General features: G+C 26.1%; 2 protein-coding genes across 2 annotated transcripts; both read left to right on the plus strand.

Moving 5' to 3' along the window:
* Positions 1-2,753: 2,753 nt before the first annotated feature.
* On the plus strand, positions 2,754-12,956 carry LOC126906811 (coatomer subunit beta). The gene is made up of 15 exons (XM_050687679.1): positions 2,754-3,112; positions 3,168-3,397; positions 5,706-5,875; positions 5,953-6,160; positions 6,220-6,357; positions 6,436-6,628; positions 6,715-6,863; positions 6,973-7,248; positions 7,313-7,661; positions 7,719-7,888; positions 8,317-8,611; positions 8,686-8,847; positions 8,933-9,078; positions 9,160-9,396; positions 12,694-12,956. The coding sequence occupies exons 1-15, from the start codon at positions 3,022-3,024 to the stop codon at positions 12,763-12,765; spliced, it is 2,886 nt and encodes a 961-aa protein (XP_050543636.1). The 5' UTR covers positions 2,754-3,021; the 3' UTR covers positions 12,766-12,956.
* A 145-nt stretch (positions 12,957-13,101) lies between these two features.
* On the plus strand, positions 13,102-20,394 carry LOC126907705 (uncharacterized). Its single transcript, XM_050689193.1, has 4 exons — positions 13,102-13,168; positions 13,229-13,511; positions 20,020-20,106; positions 20,178-20,394. Exons 1-4 carry the CDS (start codon positions 13,157-13,159, stop codon positions 20,294-20,296), a joined length of 501 nt encoding a protein of 166 aa, XP_050545150.1. The 5' UTR covers positions 13,102-13,156; the 3' UTR covers positions 20,297-20,394.
* The last annotated feature ends 1,635 nt before the right edge of the window (positions 20,395-22,029 follow it).

Consider the following 22,029-nt stretch of genomic DNA (forward strand, 5'->3'; position numbering starts at 1 on the left):
TTTTAAGTATAAAATGATATTATTAATTTGATTAAAATTTAACTCTTAACAGACTTAATTGTTAGTTATATTCAATGGACACTAAATTAATATTTATTATTTAATTATAATCATACCCATATAAGGGAGGCAACAAGTGGTTCTTTAAAAAAAGTAGTGAATACATTAAATTTTTTTTTAAAATAAAATTTGATAATGAATACCTATGTCCTACATACAATATTATTATATTATGATAGATACTGAATGGTGTTCATAATCATGATTACAGAATAAAAATGTGTGTTTATTTAATCTCTGTAATTATTAAATATTTGACATTTCAGGAACTTTTCATTTTAATACTTATATCTTTTGCTCCTGAAGTATACTTTAAAAAAATGTTTCATGACTAAAAAAAGGTTTTATCCCCTCTGAATTTTATATAATAGGCGCCTATAATTATTCCTACTCTGTATCAAATTAAGTGTTTTGCCAATAATATTTGTTTTAATAATGGCAATTTTCAAAATGATGTACCTTATAAATGTTTTATTTTTAGTCTTTTTTTTTTTTTGTATTTAAAATTGTTATCAGAGTTTACAGTTTTATTTATAGAGTGGCTTTAATCTTTAAAATCTATTTATTAGATTGTGCTTTATAGGTTGAAAGCAAGTACACATAAACATATGAATTAAACTTTTAATGTATGTCATTCAAAAATTATTTTGTTTAATTATAATTTTATAGTTAAATTATAATTTATGTTTTAAATGTAATGTTAAATATATTATAGAATATTTTTTTCACATTTTGATTTCTACTTATCTATTCTCTTTCCTTAAATTATAAATTTTATTAAAAAAGTGTTATTAAAATAAATAATTCTATTTAACATTTTTTGGAAGTTTTGAAATTAATTTGTGTCGGTTACTATTGTTCACTATCAGTTTGCCCTTAACAATTGTAATATAATTGCCAAGAATTTAAAAATAATGTTTGTTTATCAAAATACCATGTTAGAACTGTAAATCAATTCCTAAAGTAATAATTACCTTGTATTACATAAAATATAATTTTCAATCTTCTTTTTCCTCGTCTTAATCCCAACTACTTGGGGTCGACCACCCTTATTCTAAACTTCCACTTGACACGATCACCCACGTCATCTACGCACACATCCTAAGTATTTAAAACTTTCCAATTCTATCAAGTACTCGCCTATTGTTATTGAACTCCTCATTTTAACTACCTCGTGCCCTCCTTTGTCAAATTCGTACTCTATATACTCTTATAAAATATAATATTCAATAATTAATTTTATGTTTTTTTCATTTATTTTTCAATATCTTAAAGCAAAATAACATGCTATGTTATTGTACTACCCGAACTACTCTATTAATTACTAAATGAGACGGCCGCAAACATTTCTAACTCTTGAAAATGCCCATTTATTGTTGAAACAAAAGTTAAAAAATGAACTGATTTTTTCGTTTTTTATTGGAACTTAAAAGAATATTTTCAGGGGTGTAATTTAGGGTGTAAGAGGTCTATTTTTTTGTTTAGAGGGTTCACTGAAAATCGCTCTGGAAAATTCTATTTGAGCCGCTTAAGGTGAAAAATACTGTTCCCTTAAAAATAATTAAAAAAGAACTATGCTCTTATTAAATTAAAATTTAAAAAAGTTTACAAAATATACTAAATATGATTATAGAAGAAATATTAAATTTTAATATTTGTCTATAAGCTTAGATTCCAGTTATAAATTTACTCTGGATATAAGGTTATTCAATTTTTTTTTTATAAAATTAGTATTCATTTTTTATGAAACCCATTTAAGGTCGGAAATCTTAGAATGAATTTGTTTAAATGAGGGTATTATACAGAAATTTACAGACTTAATGCTTGTCACATAAATGTAATGAGCAAAATAGTTTTTAACTTAAATTAAGTTAAATTGATGACTGGGACTAAAATATTCAAAATTATGGACTATATTAATAATTCTATAATTAAATTCTTTGTATAAGTGTTATGGGATGTATTTTACTACTCATATACATTGTAATATTTAGCTTTTAGTTTACCTCTATGTTCAAATAATTATGAACATATTTTGTTTAATATTTGTTTTAAATAATGTCGCCGCTTTTTTAAGAATATTGACTTTACCGCAGCATTGCAACTATTTAGCTGTACATCTTGTGCAGATATACCCTACCATTCCCTCATACTAACATTTTTAAAATTTTGGGATCCCTTCTAATGTATGTAGGTATTGTATACCGGTTTTTGCGGTACAACTTCAGTGTCTGCTCAAGCATCGAGTTAGATAAACAATGTTTATCTTAATGTTCTCAAGAACGCGGTAAGTCTTTACATAATTTAAAATTTTTTTGTTGGAGTCGAATGATATAGAATACTATATTCGCAATGCCTATAAAATACATTTTATATGTTTTTACATATTAGTAAATTTATAATGAAATTTAGGAGTGGAAAAATGTTTTTAAGACTAAAATTTTTCCCAGGTTTTATTTTATCGAGAAATTTGAAATGAATAGTCTAATAGCTTAGCAATGGGTTCTTAAATAGTGAAATTGATTTAATTCACTGGTAACCATGGTAGATTGTAACTACTAAATGAATATAGATAGGTATTGTATAATTTTATCGGATGTAACCATTTTGTATCAGTTGTATTGGCTTGTCGTAGCAATCGCGTTAACCCGACTCTATCATATTATGACGTGTTATCATAACTCGAATGAGATATTAAACACAGGATTAAATTAGCACCAAATTTGTGTATAATTGTCGATTATTGAGGAAATTGAATTTTTAAGACATATTTTGTAAAAATATTTTAGTTCTCTAAATTTAATATGGTTTAATTTTTTTAATGCTAACCTTTTTTTTTATAATAATCGTAAGTTAACTGAATACTACTACTAAACGAATTAGTATTCACTAGTACATAAGTTAATTTTACTTTAATAATAGCAGTGTTTTATGAACTAAAGTATTTTTCAATTAACGGAGATGTCATCCATTGAGCAGCCGTGTTATACTTTGATTAACATTTCCAATGATGGTGAAATGCCAAATGAAATGCAACTCAAAGCAGATTTAGGTAAATTATTTTCTAATTGTCTAAATTTTTTAATATTGATTATTGTGAATTTTAGAAAAAGGAGATAATAAGACCAAAATTGATGCCCTTAAAAAGGTTATACAAATGATTGCGAATGGTGAGCGATTACCTGGTTTATTAATGATCATCATTCGATTTGTTTTACCATTACAAGACCATACTATTAAAAAGCTTCTTTTAATATTTTGGGAGATTGTTCCAAAAACTACACCAGATGGGAAATTATTACAAGAAATGATCTTAGTTTGTGATGCATATAGAAAGGTAAATTAAAAAACAAATTGCTCAGATTAAAATTATACAATAATTGTCAGAAGCTAGGTTTTGATCATTATAAGTCAAATATTATAAAAATTGTAATTTATATATATTCTGTACAACTTAAGAATATGTACATCTAAATGACCAACATTAAAATATTATGTTTTACCAGTAAGGTAAATGTATTTTGATTAATTGTCCATTGTTGGCTATATTTATTTAAATTGTATTTTCTGTGTTGTAAACAATCCACTACTAGCATGGTCAATTAAGTCATATTGATTTACAAGGATGAGAATTTCAAAGGGTCCTTTAAATAATCACTTTTGTTTAAATAAGAAAATATTAAGCAAAACATCTACCACTAATTTATATTGTAAACTGTGAGATGTGCCTTATATTCATAGGTTCTAGAGTAGCAAGAGAAGAATAGGAGATTAATAGGTAGCATATTTATGAAAGGGATTCATAACCTAATTTTTGTGTATATTGATTAGTATGTTCTGAAGTTTAACAGTTTATAGCACTACCTATTACTTGATGTTAAAATATTTATAAAGTGAGTCATAATGATATGTCAAATTCAGTAACTTTTGATCCAATTCATATTATTTATTAATTTTTTGAATAACTTTTTTATGTTGTCAGTATTAAAATAACATAACATACTATATTTTTTAAATTAATTGAAAAAATTTAATTTACGAAAAATGTAAAAATAATTTTATGATAGCCATTTTGTAGAGTATATTAAAAATATATATATTTTATTAATGTTCAGTAGTAAATCATCTGTAGCATTTAAAAGTTTTTTTTTTTTATCAAAGTAATTTTTAGTACTATTATATTATATATTAATATACAATAATAAATTTGAGGTACTTATTAGACTCTACATTTTTCAAAAACACAATCACTTTTGACACTCAATATAAATTTTTGAAAAATTTGGGGCATGTATTTCAACGAAATTTTGACTAGATGATAAATTGTTATGTATTATTATTTTTTTAGTTGATATAATTTTTAGTTATTACTAAGAGGGGTGTACACTAGAAGAAATCTTATCTGTACTTAATGGTGAAAATAGAGCATGCTAGTTATAACTAGCATGCTCTATTTTCTAAGTATTAATAATACTTATTACTAAAATTAATAAGTAATAATAAGTATTAAAATTTAGCTTTCAAAAATTATCTTTATCTTAAAAATAATTTTTTCTGACAATAAACTTGATATTTGGTTAATAAAAATAAATCAAATTTTAATCTACTCTAAGAAAAAATCTTAATTTAACAAAAATATGGGAGTAGTATTCTTAATAAATCACAGTGTATATAGTTAGTAGTTTGAGCGTGGTCAGATTATATATACATCAGTATGGGCTAAATCCCCATGCATTACAATTCCTTTTTTTTTTTTCACGGTCGATATAATGTTGGCCGCTCTGGAACTACTATGAGGTATTGCGATCAAAGTCGCTATAAAACTCACACCGCCGTGTTGTGACTCATCCCGAAATTAATTAAGAGCTGAGTCACATACGTGGCCTCCCCCGTAAGCTGGATCCCAGAGTGGGATCTGTCGTCTAGGTCGCACCATGTGGTGGTGGGGTTTGGTTGGGTTGGCACATAATTCACAAGAACACAAAAGTAACACAGAAACATGAAGAGGACAGGACTTATCCTAGGCAGACTTCTACGGTCCTCCCACCTTTCTGGGGCAGTCCTTGGTCAGATGGCCCTCTGCCCTATACGAGAAGCACTCACCAGACACCAGTAGCAGCGTGGTCCCTTGTCCTTTGGGACCCGGATCTAGTGCGTACTCCAACCAACCCGGAGTAGTGTTAGCCCGACCAGTGGTTGCGCGGCCCTAATGGGCACTTCGCACCATGCGAAGCGTCCGTCGTCGCTCCCGTGCAGCTGGATTATCACTAAGCCGGCAGGTGCAGTGACTCCCTCTTTTGAGAGGATAGTGGTCAACGCCCCTAATGCATTACAATCCCACACTAAGTAAAAAATTTTTTGTAACTCACTAAGTACTTGTTCTAAAATTGTTATCAACTCATTAATCATTTTTGTAAGAAAAATAATAAAAACTGGCTATTTCAAAGTTTTGAAAAAAAAGTCGGTTAGATCTGAGACACTCTGTATATCTAAATATGTAATTTAATACTGAAAATTACTTTGATAAGACAACAAAGACATAATAATTAAGAGTTAAATGCTTTATTCTGTACATTGTTTATTTTTATCAATATAATAAATTGAAAAATTTAATGTCTAATAAATACCAACATTTTATTTTGTAGGACTTGCAACATCCTAATGAATATTTAAGAGGCTCAACATTACGCTTTTTATGCAAATTAAAAGAACCTGAGTTATTGGAACCATTAATGCCAGCTATAAGAACATGTCTTGAACATCGACATTCCTATGTAAGGCGAAATGCTGTATTAGCAATATTCACAATATATAGGTAAAATAAAATAAAATTTTTTTAAGTTTTCATGGAATAGTCATTTTATTTATATAAATAATTTATTTTCTTTTTAGAAATTTTGAATTTTTAATTCCTGATGCTCCTGAACTTATTGCCAATTTCCTTGATAGTGAACAAGATATGTCTTGTAAAAGAAATGCATTTATGATGTTACTTCATGCTGATCAAGAGAGAGCTTTAACATACCTTGCATCTTGTTTGGATCAAGTTGCTTCCTTTGGTGATATACTTCAACTTGTTATTGTAGAATTAATTTATAAAGTAATTAAGAATGTTCTTGTTTTTTTTTTTCAATTATTTAATTTATATTTATCTTTAAGGTATGTCATGCAAATCCATCAGAACGATCTCGCTTTATAAGGTGTATTTATAATTTGCTCAACTCTAGTAGTCCAGCTGTTCGTTATGAAGCTGCTGGAACATTAGTCACATTATCAAATGCACCAACTGCAATTAAAGTATTTTATTTAAAACTTATTAACTATAAAATTTTAGTGATAAAAATAACTATATATTTATTTATTTTTGAATTGTAGGCAGCAGCTTCATGTTATATTGAATTGATTGTAAAAGAAAGCGATAATAATGTTAAACTTATAGTTTTGGACCGTTTAATAGCTCTAAAAGAACATCCTTCTCATGAAAGGGTATTACAAGATTTAGTTATGGATATTTTGAGAGTTTTATCCAGTACAGACTTAGAAGTCAGAAAAAAAACTTTAAATTTAGGTAAATTAAAAATACCTGATTTAAATTTTTTTGGTAATTGAAGTCATAATTTATATTAAAATTATTAAGTTTTGTTTATTTTTTAGCTATGGATCTTGTTTCATCACGTAATATTGAAGAAATGGTATTTGTACTAAAAAATGAAGTTGAAAAAACTCATAATCTTGCTGAACATGAAGATACTGGTAAATACAGACAGTTGTTAGTTCGCACTTTGCATTCTTGTTCAATTAAGGTTTGTAAATTTGAATAAATGTTTTAATAAAATAAATATTATTTCTTATTGAATATATTTAGCTAACTTACATGTTTAAAAAAATTTAATTGAAAAATGTTCTTTTTAGTTCCCTGATATAGCTGCTACTGTTGTGCCAGTTCTCATTGAATTTATATCTGATAGTATAGAATTAGCTGCAACTGACGTTATGGTGTTTTTACGTGAAGCTATATTTTTGTTTGAATCTTTACGTCCTCTTATTATTCAACGTTTATTAGAAGTTTTTCAATCTATTAAGTCAGTAAATGTACATAGAGCAGCACTTTGGATTCTTGGTGAATTTGCTAATTCACTAGAAGATATTGAAAATACTATTAATCAGATCAATACATCATTGGGAGATGTATATTTATTGTTAATTTTCTTGTATGATTCAGAATTAATCAGATTTTAATTTTAATTTTTAGATGCCTTTAATAGAAGATGAACTAAGAAAATTAGCTGGAGATTCAGAAAATATTGAAGAAAGTGGAAGTAGTGGAGGCACACATTTAGTTACATCTGATGGAACATATGCTACTCAATCAGCATTTATTACTCACAGTTCATCTCGTACTAGACAGTCCAAAAGACCTCCATTGCGTCAATACTTAATTGATGGAGATTTTTACATTGGAGCAGCACTAGGTACAACATTTACTAAATTAGGGATGAAATATGCTGAAATATGGAATATGGATGATCCTGTCAAAGCTAATAAATTTTGTGTCAATTTAATGCTTACATTGACCTATATTTTAAGACTAGGAAAGTCAGGTAATCTTTTAATTATATTAAGAAAAATGTATTTCTAATTTTAATAATTTTAATTAGGTATTCCAACTAAAGCAATTGGTATTGATGATGAAGATAAAATTTTAGAAAGTATTAAAATACTTAATGGTAGAAATTCTGATTTAGAAGAAATTTATACAAAAGAATGTAGTAAATCACTAAGTGAAATGTTAGCAGCAAAAGAAGATGAAGAAAGTAGCAACAAAAAAGTAAGTTGTATATTTTCTATGAATGAGTTTTTTTTTTCTCTGTTACTGGATTATCAATATAAAAGTATATTTAAGTTCCTAAAAATGGGTAAATAAAAACAAACTAAAAATTTGAATTTAAAGAGGAATCATCACTAGGTTTGCGAGGTTCTTTAAGCACATCCAATACACTTCATGTCCTTGTTTCTTCTTTACTATACGTTTCTATTGACATTATTGATATTTTAATTTCACATTATTTTCTAAAATATTAATAAAGTTTATTTGAACTTATTCAAAATTATCAACTTAGTAACAATTTTTATCCATTAATTTGTATTTAATAACATATTGATCGAGATCTATTCCCTTATTTATAAGTTGTTCTGTTTAAAGTTTAAGAAATACTGAATTAAGATTGCTTTAATAATGATTGATTATACTTTCAGGCAAAAGAAAAACCGGGTCATAATGTGAATGTGGATGATGCTATAGTATTTTTACGCAACAGTGGTAATGGTACAGAAGGTACTGAAAATGTTTTTGAACTTAGTCTGACACAAGCTGTAGCTGGTGGTACATCTATTCATCATAGTGGAGATGCATCAAATAGTCTTTCATCTAATAGTAAACTTAATAAAGTTACTCAATTGACAGGATTTTCAGATCCAGTATATGCTGAAGCCTATGTTCATGTTAATCAATATGATATAGTTTTAGATGTGTTAATAGTTAATCAAACTGGTAAATAATGTTCTGATAATAGTCTAATCACATGATTTTTTGTGAATAAAATTTATTTATAATTATTTATTAAGGTGATACATTACAAAACTGCACACTTGAATTAGCCACAATGGGAGATTTAAAATTAGTAGAAAAACCCCAACCAGTTGTATTAGCACCTCATGATTTTTGCAATATTAAGGCTAGTGTCAAAGTTGCTTCAACAGAAAATGGAATTATATTTGGAAATATTGGTAAATTTAAAGTTTAATAATTTCATGAATATATTTATGATATTTATTATATATATATGTATAATTATATTATGCAATTTTATAGTGTATGATATTGGTGGTGCTATTGGAGATCGAAATGTAGTTGTATTAGATGATATTCGTATAGATATTATGGACTATATAATGCCTGCTGCATGCAATGATTCTGAATTCCGTCAAATGTGGACAGAATTTGAATGGGAAAATAAGGCAAGTCATTTAAATAATAATAAAATGTTTTTCTTATGTATATAAATTATAGTTATTATTTAATATATTTTGTTTGTGTAGGTTTCTGTTACTACAAGTTTAACAGATTTGAATGAATATTTAACTCACTTGCTTAAGAGTACAAATATGAAATGCTTAACCCCAGAAAAAGCTTTATCCGGACAATGTGGATTTATGGCTGCTAATTTATATGCAAAATCAATATTTGGTGAAGATGCATTGGCCAATTTAAGTATTGAAAAAGGTGTAGATAAACCACAAGTCAGTGGGCATATAAGAATACGAGCCAAAAGCCAGGTTAATAATTTATATTTCTAAGTTCATATATTTTTATTAGTTTTTAAATACTTTTAACTAAATTAAGTTGTATAATTTTAGTATTTCTAGTATTATTTTATATATATTTAAAAAATTTCTTTTATCATTAGATTTCATTTTTGAATATTTTAAGATAAAAACGATTATCAAAGAAATATATTATACCACTTAAAAACATTTTAGACCAATTCTGCTCAATAACACAATAAAAGATCACAAAACATTACTAGTTGAAGCTATCAGCATTATAATTTTGTTAAATTCTCCTTAGTCTCTATAATAAATGTATACATCCCAAAAAAGTACAATTGTTATAAAATAGTAAATGTTGATATTTTTTCTTTTCATTTTATATTGAAATAACTTTTTGAAAACTGAATGGATTATTGCGAAATATTTATTGATATATTTTAAACATTTTCCTTGTTAACGACATATTTTTTTTTGAAAATCTAATTATTCATCCAATTACTGTGAGGATTAAAAATGATATATATATTTTTTTCTTATTAACTTTTTGTATTTAAAGAAATCTACCTTCTAAAAAAACCCAGCACAGTGGTGACGTGGCATAGTTGGATCAAGTATAATGATATCTGACAGTGATTAAAATCACTATCAAAAAAAAAAATGCTTCGATGCAAATCTTTAGATAGTGTTTAATTTTAAAAAATTGGTGTATTATTCCAAAAGCTACATGATATATTAGTTCCTTGTTAATATCTTGATTAAGATGAAGTATGTCGAATGAAAAAGGGATTATTAAAAAATATTATTTCTCATTAAAAAAATTGTGTTGATTCATACACTTTTCAATAAGTTATAGCATTATAAAGTTAAAAATGTAAAAAATAAAATCGAGAATTTTCATACAATAATAGCATTTGGTAGCCATTTTCACTGTGAAGACAAAATAAAGACCGAAATTTTTTTTTTTTGCATAATAAAGTAAATTACATTAGCTTTAATTTAAGATATATATAAAAGTGTCAGACTTTCCGGAACACTTTCAAAATTTCAGTTGAAAAAGTTCTATTTTCTACATGCATTTTTTAGATTTGAACCCCCCTCGTATATAGGGAAATGGTCCGATTTAAAAAAACAGTATGTCGAATGAAAGATGTATATAAATACTACTTCTCATGAAAAAATTGTATTGATCCATACATTTTCAAATAGTTATAGCATAATAAAGTTAAAAATGTAAAATACAAAAACGAAAATTTTCACACAAAAATAGCATTTGGTAGCCATTTTCACCGTGAAGATAAAATAAAGTTCGAAATTTTTTTTTTCCATGATAAAGTATATTACATTAGCTTTAATTTAAAAGTATATAAAAGTGTAAAGGGTCAGATATAAAAAAAAATATATCAAATGGAAGGTAATATCATGCATCTATATAAAAAATTTTTTATTGATTTGGTCATTTTTGAAAAGTTATGGCAGTTTTAAATAAAAAAAAATTAAAAAATGTTGAAAATTAGCATTTTATATTTTTTAGAGATTTCCCCCATTTACGGGGAACGAGTTAAATTTTTTCAATTTTCGAGAGTAATGTCTTTGATTAGATACAATNTTTTTTTATTGATTTGGTCATTTTTGAAAAGTTATGGCAGTTTTAAATAAAAAAAATTAAAAAATGTTGAAAATTAGCATTTTAAATTTTTTAGAGATTTCCCCCATTTACGGGGAACGAGTTAAATTTTTTCAATTTTCGAGAGTAATGTCTTTGATTAGATACAATTTGTGATCTTTTGACGTATCATTGAAAGAAATCAGTTCGGTGAGAGCTGAGAAAAAGTGGTAACAGACACAAAAAAAATTAAACACATCTTAGTAAAACCAATACCTTCTCAGCTTCGCATCGAAGCTAAAAAGTACATCAAATTATAGTTCATAAAATATACTTTAGGTAAAAAAAGAAAAACTATTCTAACTTTTAGGAGTTATTGTTAGGCATTAATACTAAAAATAATAAAATGTTTGATAAAACTAGGATATTTTGAAGTTTTTTGCATTGTAATGGATTATTTACAATATTCAAAGTTTTATTAAATTTAAGGTTTTTTTATGTTTTATACTATTAAAAAAAGAAAGATATTTTAACAACTTGTTTTCTATTAATAATTGGCCTCTAAAGTCGATAATCGTGTAACTATTGGTAAATATGTTACATTCTATTTTTAATATATTTCAAATATGCATCGAAGCGCTTTACAACAGTGATTTTAATCATTGTTTAATATTAATCAATACTAATATAAAAATGTAATAACTGTACTTTACTTTAAAAATATGTGATAGATAAAATATTTTTTATAATCCTTGTTTATCTTTAGTAGTTTATAGATTAAAAAATTAAATATTGTTTTGATTGATAATATTTTGAAGCATTCAGAAACTAAACTATCCAACTCTACTTTTTTCAATAGTATTCACTTTAAAAAATAGTGTAAATAATAAACAGCATGGTTGGGTTAAAAAAAAACTACTTTTAAAAGTAAATGAAAGAAAGTGATCTGAAAAAAGTGATTAATCGTCTTGGCTTCTAAGCACCTCATTGTCTTATAGGATTCAATAAGTAAATTATTAAGTATTATTTTTACATTATTTTTATTGGTAAAAGTAAACATAATTATATAACAGTTATAAAAATATTTTGTAATAATAATTAAAGTTCATAACTCTTTCTTTTGGCTAAGATACAGTTTCAAATTAATTAATGTTATTAAAATTAGAGTCTATTAGAATGCAATGGATAATAATGAAGTGGTTGCCCTCCTAATTACACAGAATAGAATTCTATCTGTGGGTAAAATATGAAATAAAAGTATGAAAAAAAATCATTACAATTTTAAATGTCATTTTTATAAGAAAAATAAAAACTATTAATTTTATTTATTATTCTCATGTATAGCTACATTATTAAGATAAACAAACTATTGAAATTAAAAAATATGTTCTTCAAAATTAGTTAAAAGTCCTTTAATAAGCTTGCTATTTCTACTTTTAAATAAACAATAAAATTTGGGTTTATTATATTAATAATTTATTTGTAATGTTCAAAATTCATAAACTATTATTCTTATAAATTTTTAATTTTGTTTATAAAATTTCCAATTCGTTTTGGATTAAATTTTCTTTTATTTATTACTCGCAATTCAGTTTGAGTTGTCAAGGTTTATCGAAATTATCATTATTTTTAACGTAATTGAAGTATAAAATTTAATAATTAAAGTTGAAAATTAATAAGTATAACGATTTTTTTTTTAGGGCATGGCACTAAGTCTAGGTGACAAAATCAATATGATGCAAAAAAAACCTTATAAAGCTAATGCTGCCTAATATTTTTAATGTTGATAACATCAATCTAGATTTACCTTCTTAGGTGATTAATATTTTCATTATTATTATTATTATTATTTTTATTTATACAATTATCAGAATATTTATGTATAAGAAAATTATTACAATTGTTAATCATATGCTTTACATTTAAAATAATAAAGATATTGTTCATTTTGGAACTCTGGGAATTTGTGGTATTTTTTTTCTCCTTGATCTTGATCTCCTAAATTAGAAAAAACACGTTTGAGTAATAAAACAAATCACTAAATAGATTATTAAGTGTAGATATGAATTTCCTATTTAAGCAGTAAACAATACAGGTATTAGATTTATTGTATTCGATGTGTCTGATAGTACTCTCTTCAGTATACAACTAAATAAAATTACAATGACAAGACGAGTAAGTAATCAATTTTTAAAGAAATGGTAATTTGTATTATGAGTATTTTATTTCGATTAGGTCTTTTTAGCCCTTGTTTACGTTATTCTTATGATTAAATTAGTAACACCTTGTAATAAAGCTTTAATTAAGACAAAAGTTGTTGCTGCTTGCGGTATGCATAAGAGGAGTATGCTGACAGATGACATAAATGATTTAATACCATTATCTAAAAGATTATCAAATAATTTGGATTATGCTGAACGACAGTATAAAATATTAGTTGAAAATGATGAGGACGTCGACGATGATGATTTGAATTCCGATGCGCTTGCTGAAGGCAAAAAAGTTGAAATCTCTAAAGGTACAATATATTTTTTTATTATAAGTATATGTGTATTTAAGGGAGACATTCTTTCTATGCACCGTTTCCAGTTGCGTAGGTTTGGAGTGACCCTAAATAAAAGTACAAACTTTATTATTACAGTTGAAACATATAAATTTTACGGAATGAACAACTTTTTTATTCATTTCATAAAAAAAAAATGAGTGAAAAAAAATTAAGGTTTTCTCCATAGTGTGGTAGAATCTGATACCTCGAATGACAAAATTCCTAAATGTAACCGTCCAAATATATTTTATGCTTTTGTAAAGCAATTTAAATACGTATATTTTATTACAATGTGTATATCATATGTTTAGTTTTGTAAAAGGATAATCTTACAAAAAAATATTAGTATTTTTTGTACTTACGCTTTTTTATAAGATAATTATTTTTGTGTCTATTTTTTTACACGATTTCCCATACACATCTACCATCGACCGTCAATCCTCGACTACGTGTTAATTTATGATAATTTAAATTTATTTATATTAATTTAATAAAAACTAAGTCTTACTAAATTCTACATAAGTTAATAATTGATACTTATTTTGGCGATATTTTTGTGAGAAGATTGCCCAGTGAAAAATAAATAAAAAATCTCTTTGAATAATGATCAAGTATAAATGCTAACAAAGTTTGACTAGGGGAATTTTTATTAAATTATTATTATAATTCTAGATAATAGTAATATGAATAAAAATAAAAATAAATTACAATATAAAATTAGAATTTTCATATTTATTCAACTCTTCTTTATGGATAAATCAATAAATAAATATGAACATTTATGAATTAGGATGACATCTTTTCATCTAACATTTATTTTTATGTTATTCTCGTTTTAATCTCATGTTTTGTACGTGACAAAAATGAAATTCTTTTTAAAATATTTCATTGGTATGATTAGCACAAAAAATTTTTACAGAATATTCAACTAACTTGATTGTACAGGACAACAGCTATTTTTCTGACCACTTTTTTAAGAACTTTTATTTATTTATATTTTACTTTCAAACTGAGTATTAACAGAAATTTGCAAAATATTCGACTTTCATAATAATAATATAATAATGATATATCATCGTGTTAAGTGTCAAAAAATAACAAGTAATATAATATAATACATAAGTCTGTTAATTTTTTAACTTACATACATTATGTATGTATTAAAAGAAAATACATAAATTAAAGTTGTAACTTTTCAAAAAATCATAGAATATAAGAAAAAGCAATTCAAAGTATGGCAGAAGAGCAAAAGAAGAGAAAATTGGATGGAGTATAAAAGCTAATGCAAAGAAATGTTCAGTAAGTAAGGCGAAGTTTAAGAGATATGATGAGTTGTATGTTAGGCTAGAAAATAAGAAGACAAGAAAGAAATCTATAGCCTTGCAAAAGTAAGAGAGAAAAGGATTAAAGATTATCATTATATAAGGTGTATAAAAAGTGCTGATAATAGGGTACTTTCGAGAGATAATGATGTGATAAAAAGTGGAAAGAATATTTTGAAAAATTACTGAATGAGGAGTATTCAAAAGAGACGTTAGAGAATATCTCTTGGAATGACGGACTGGTAGATTTAGTTAGAGAGAAAGAGGTATCGGAGTCTGTGGCATCAAAGAGAAAGAATAAAGCAGTGGGATCAGATGAAGTGCCAGTAGAAGTATGGAAAATATTAGGCGGTGTTGGCATAAGGTGGTTGAAGGAACTTTTAAATAGAATCTTATTAGAAGGGAAAATTCCAAATGAATGGAGGAATATTATTGTGGTACCGATATTTAAAGGTAAAGGTGACATACAGGAGTGTGGAAATTATAGAGACAAAGCTTAGAGTCATAGTATGAAAATTTGGAAAAAGGTAATAGATAAGAGAATAAGAAATGAGATTCGATATCCAGAAACTCGTTTGGATTTATGCCTGGTAAGTTAACAATGAAGCCATTATTTTGTGTGAGGAAACTAATAGAAAAGTGTAGGGAAAAGAAGAAAAAGATATGTATTGTATTTATAGATTTGGGGAAAGCGTATGATAGAGTACCGAGAGAGGTTTTAAAGTGGGCATTAATGAGAAAAGGAGTCCCGAAAAGGTTCATTAATATAATAGAAGATATATATGATGGCACTTGTACCAGGGTAAAAAGTGTAGGAGGAGTAACAGAAGGTTTTCGGGTAAGAGTAGGAGTGCACTAAGGTTCTGCTTTAAACCCTTACTTATTCTCTATAGCAGGGATGGGCAACTCAAAGTTACTAGAGGGCCAATTTTTAAAAAATTAAAATCTAGCGGGCCAGAGCATAGAAGCAAAAAAAAAAATGTACATTTTAATTAGCATTTTTTGTTTATAATGTAATAATACAAAAAGGGTTATTAAAAATTATTTAATTAAATATAAATAGATATTTGTTTAGTGTGAGTTTTGAGCATGGGTGGTTTCTAGTGACAACGCGGCAAAATCGACTTCTATTTCGGACGAAGAAACACGAAGTAGGTGACTTAAAGTTTCATCTGTAAGTCGATTTCTATGTTTTGATTTAATATGTTTCATGTTTGAAAATGTACATTCACAAATGTAAGTAGTCCCAAACATGGATAACATTTTTAATGCGAACTCTCGTAAAAGTGGATATTTTAGAATAGTTAATGTTTTCCAAAAGCTTATGTCAATCTCTTTTGTAGATAAACTTTAAAATTGTACGTTGCAATTTGAAAATGTAGCGCGAGCCAGATAAAAATGGCTCGTGGGCCGCCAGTTGCCCTCCCCTGCTCTATAGTAATGTATGAAATTACTAGAGAAATACAAGGAGAAGTGCCATGGTGCATGTTGTTTGTTGACGATATAGTATTAATAGGAAAAAAATAGGGAGGAAATTAATCAAAGACTAGAGGTGTGGAGATCAGCTCTTGAAGAAAAGGGTTTAAGAATAAGTAGGAGTAAGACAGAGTATATAGAGTACGAATTTGATAAAGGAGAACACGAAGTAGGTGAAATAAGGAGATCAGTGACAATAGACAAAGACGTGATTTGAGAGGTGGAAAGTATTTAAGATCAGAGAATGATTGTAACAGAGATGAGAATACTTAAATGGATGAATGAAATGCTTAGAGAAGACGGGATAAAGAACGAACAGGATTATAAGTGTAGCGTCAATCGTAGATAAGACGAGAGAAAATAGACTTAGATGGTTTGGTCATGTTATGAGGAGAGAAGAATCAGAAGCTGTATAAACAGTTATAGAAATGAATGTTGAAGGAAGATGAGGTAGAAGTAGATCAAAAAAGATATGGAGGATGCTATTGAATGCGATATGAGGACAGCTGATGTGAGCGTAGATGATGTGGGAGATCGTGTCAAGTGGAAGTTTAGGATAAGGGTGGCCGATCCCAAATAGTTGGGATTAAGGCGTGGAAGATGAAGAAAAACTTTTCTGAACTTATGAGATTTACTTATTTTTTCCATGATTACGTTATCGCCTGTAATTTATTATGTATAAAAAAAAAAAATTGATTTCTTTGAATTGGTCACAAAATTATTTATTGGTAGAAATTTCACAACTATGAGGTTAATCTTTAAATATTTACAGTGGAAAATTCAGCTTTTTTCTTAAAAATGGTCATTAAACTCAAATTTAGAGATCTATAAAAATGATCTAATTTGATGGATAAACCTCAAAATTTTACATAGCTTAATATCATCAAATGATATAAATAATGTTCTAAACACATATATTTTTCAATTTTTAATAATGATTTAAGTATTGCTTATTTACTAATTCTCATATTTACATAATCTCTCCATTAAAATCATAAAAATAATTAAAAACGTAAATAATTACAAAGAGTTTAATATAAGAGAGGTAATAGACATTTTTAAAAATAAAAGAAATTTAATTAATAGGGATTTTGGCTCATTGAAAAATTCATTATTAAACTTGTGTAAAATGGCAAAATGTGATAATATTACTTCGTGATAACGTCACTAGGGGTATATAAGAGTTTTTTTCGGTTGGGGTGACAGTATATGTTTAGCGTTTATAGTGGTAAAATTGTTCACGAAATACATATTTTTAGTAATTTTTTTGTGGATTTTTAAGATAAATATTTTTTAGATTTAAACTAATATTTATAATATAATTTTAATTTTATTTAGAATTCACCTAAGATGGTTAACAGAAAATTTTTCTTTATTTATTGCTATGAAATTTGTTGACAAATAAAATTGTCCACGAATAATAAAATCTTGTGTGTTAAATAATTGAGAAAATTTGAAAATTGCTGTTAGTAATCAGTAAAAGACAATTTATAAACATTCATTATTTGTGATTATTATGTGTCAGGGAGGTTCCTTTACCACTTCTCACAATATATGTTTTGTGAACATTTGCTATAATCATTTTATTTTTTTAATAATAATGATTCTTTGCTAAGATGCTTTGAATGAAAAATTCATTTTCTGCTACTATACTATAAATTCATATCAACTTTTAATTTCCAAATAGTAACTCCAATATTTTTATATCTTCAAATTTATTTTATTGAAAACAAATTCTTTGTTAAAAATTGTTTTTAAATTCTTCGATTTTTTAAATTAGTTACAGCTGTTTGATGTTTAGAACGCTCAGAAAATAGTGTACTCTTATAAAAATATAATTGGGTTGTAAATTGATAAGTGCTATCGGTTCATAATATCATTAAATTGTTTATACTTTACTTTGAATTTCTATGAACCGGAAGCGTTTATCTATATACGATATATTAACATTGTCATTTAAAAAAAATAAGTATGCTCTTTTTCTGATCGCTATTAAACCTTAAATAGCTCTAATTTGTTGAAAATCAAATAATACAGTAATATATAAGGTTAATTGAGGCAAATTTAAATAAATGGTGTAATTGTAAAATCATTATTCCTCTTAGAACATTCAGTAATATGACACAAAATAAGGCAATTCTAAACCTAATGAAGATTGGACTATATACTTGCAAGTATATATTTATAAATATAACTAAAAAATACACATATTTGCATTTCCTTTTGAAAATGTATTTAAAATTACTCGATTTGTTTATTTTTACCCCATTTGACCCTAAATTTGAGATAAAAAACCCAGCACAGTGGGGTCGCGGCACAGTAGGGATGTGGCATAGTTGGGCCAAGTATAATGATATCTGACAGCGATTAAAATCACTATCATAAAAAACACTTCGATGCAAATCTGTAGATAGTGTTTAATTTAAAAAAATTGCTGGATTATTCCAAAAGCAACATGCTCTCCAATTTCTTTATTTATAACCTGATAAAATTTTTTATGATTTATAAGTGTAATATATGAATAAACAATATCTATAATATAGATATATGTAAAGGGAAATGGTGTTATTTAAAAAAAAAGTATATTGAATGAAAGACGGATATAAATATTATTTCTCCTAAAAAAATTGTATTGATAAATACACTTATCAATAAGTTATAGCATTATGAAGTTAAAAATGTAAAATATAAAATCGAGAATTTTAACACCAAAATAGCATACGGTAGCCACTTTCACCGTAAAGACAAAATAAAGTTAGACATTTTTTTTTTCATAATAAAGTATATCACATAAATTTACATTTAAAGTATATATGAAAGTGTCAGTATTTCCAGAACAATTTAAAAAGTTAAGTTGAAAAAGTTGTCATCTTAAATCCCCCCCTGTGGGCAGGTAAAGGGTCAAATTTATAAAAAAAATATATAAAATGATAGGTAAAGACATCATGCATTTATAAAAAAAATTTATATTGATTTGGTCATTTTTGAAAAGTTATGGCAGTTTTAAATAAAAAAAATTAAAAAAATGTCGAAAATTAGCGTTTTAAATTTTTTCCCCCTTTTACGGGGAACGAGTTAAATTTTTTCAATTTTTGAGAGTAATGTCTTCGACTAGATACGATTTGTAATCTTTTGACTTATCGTTGAAAAAAATCGGTTCGGTGAGAGCTGGGAAAAAGTGGTAACAGACACAAAAAAAAAAATAAAAGAAAACGTATCATAGTAAAATTAATACCTTCTCAGCTTCGCATCAAAACTAAAATATTGGAATTGCTATTTAAAAATCAAAGATGATACGAGTTTAGCGTATTAGGGATGGTGGAAGAAAATCAGTTTTTCGCGTAAAACAGTTTAACAAAGAAACATATTTGTTGAAAATAAAATAATGATTAGCTCCAATATTTTCGAAGATATTTTGTGAGGCGTAAATTAAGAACATATTAATTAGTGTATAAAAGTGTACTGTTAATGAATTTTTTTCGCTATGGTATCCAACACTTTTTATGTATCACATGCGTTAAAATATTTCACTACGTATATTATACATATTCATTTTTATTATATATATCAGTGGAAATGAAATAAGTCTCATTAAATAATTTAAATACAACTCGTAAATTAAAATTAAAGTATTATTTTATTGTTCATAGTAAAAATAATTTGGATTTTTTTTTTTTCATTAGCTGCAAGTATTAGTTCAAAACGGCCAGATCACTTGTCTTATTTCAATATTTATATGGATCGCACTGAGAAACCAATTGTTCATATGGGTAACAAATAATTAATTTAAAAAATGCGAAATAATATTGATATAACGCACCAATATAATTAAATTTTATAGACAATGATCGGCTAACGTTCAACCAAAAGCGGTCAATTCAAAATTTAGTAGAAGAGTGCTGCCGTAGGCCTGTGGAATGCAGTGAAGCAGATTTTCGAGAAATATGTGACAAGAAATAATTATTATACCTTAACGTTCAATTTTTTCAATAACTTAATTATTATAAATTAATGACTTTTTACCAAATAAAAAATATAGATAGTTTTTCCAAAAAATATTACCATTATTATTTTTAGAACATTTTTTATGTATTTAATTCCTAAGTATCACTAGTGACGTGATAAATTATTATAATACTTTAATTTTAAAATCATTACGGTACGATGGTCAGTAAAAATTTAAAATAGTAGGCTCACTAAAAAAAATCTTTCTCGCTTAGCTAAATAAATATGAAAAAATGGTAGCACAGTATGGACGTAAAATAGTTGGTACAAGTAGAGATGATATCTGACAGTGATTAAAATTACTATTATAAGAAATGTTTTTATGTAAATCTATAGATAATGTTTAATTCTAAGAAATTGGTGCATAATTACAAAAGCAACATCAAATTCCATTTCCTTAATTATACCCTGATTAGTAGTTCTTAGATTTAAAAGTATAATTTATAATTTAAGGTATTTTAAAATAAAATAAAATACAAAATCGAGAATTTTAACACAAAAATAGCATATTTTTGAATACGGTAGCAATTATTACCATAAAGACAAAATAAAATAAAATTTTTTTTTTTTTTTATATTAAAGTATTATATATGCTTTAATTTAAAATATATATATAATAGTGTCAGTATTTCCGGAAAATTTTCAAAAGTTAAGTTGAAAGAGTTCATTTTTTGTAGAAAAGTTATCATTTTGAATACCCTCTGTAAGCAGTTAAAGAGTCAGATTTACAAAAAAAGTATACTAAAATAATAGGTAAATTCCTAATTTAACTATAAAATAAACCTAGCACAGTGGGATCGCGGCATAGTGGAGACGTTGCATAGTTGGGTCCAGTATAGATTTAATCTGACAGTGATTAAAATCACTATCATTAGAAACGCTTCGATGCAAATCTGTAGATAGTGTTTAATTTTAAAAAATTGATGGATAATTGCAAAAGCAACATCAACTTCTATTAAAATAAAATACAAAACCCATAATTANTCTTAATTATACCCAGATTAGTAATTCTTTTAATTATATATTATATAATTTTTAAAATTAATTGTGTTTCAAATTATTATTAATTTTGATTTTTAATATGTTAAAAGTAATCATTTTGAACCTNTTGTTTTATTCATTTATTTTTAAGTTATAGCAGTTTTAAGTAGAAAAAATTGAAAAGATGTCAAAAATTACCGATTTATAAATTTATAATTTTGTTTGAGATTTCTTCTATTTACAAGGAACGAAAGAAATTTTTTCAATTTTTGAGGGTAATATCTTTGGCGAGATACAATTTTTGATCTTTTGACGTATCATTGAAAGAATTTGGTTCAGTGAGAGCTAAAAAAAAGTGGTAACAGGCACAAAAAAAAACGCACCATAATAAAATTAATACCTTCTCAGTTTCGCATCGAAGCTAAAAAAACTGTATTTATTGACCAGAAATCTTAATTTTTTTAAGGCAAGAAGAAGGATATTGTATACAAATTTTCTAACTTAATGAACCTTCACAATTATATAGAAGCAAAGAAGTCTTTAAATTGTATCTAAATTATATAATAAAAAATGAATTCTTGTGGCTAATTATTTAAAATTAAAATTATATTAAAAATAGTTAACTTCAAAAGCCACAAAAAAATAAAAAATCGTGGATATATATTTCGAGATTAATGTTACCATTATCAATGTTAAGTACATACAAA

The sequence above is a fragment of the Daktulosphaira vitifoliae genome, unplaced genomic scaffold (assembly GCF_025091365.1).
Source record: "Daktulosphaira vitifoliae isolate Bord-2020 unplaced genomic scaffold, ASM2509136v1 Scaffold_5, whole genome shotgun sequence".
NCBI lineage: Eukaryota > Metazoa > Arthropoda > Insecta > Hemiptera > Phylloxeridae > Daktulosphaira > Daktulosphaira vitifoliae.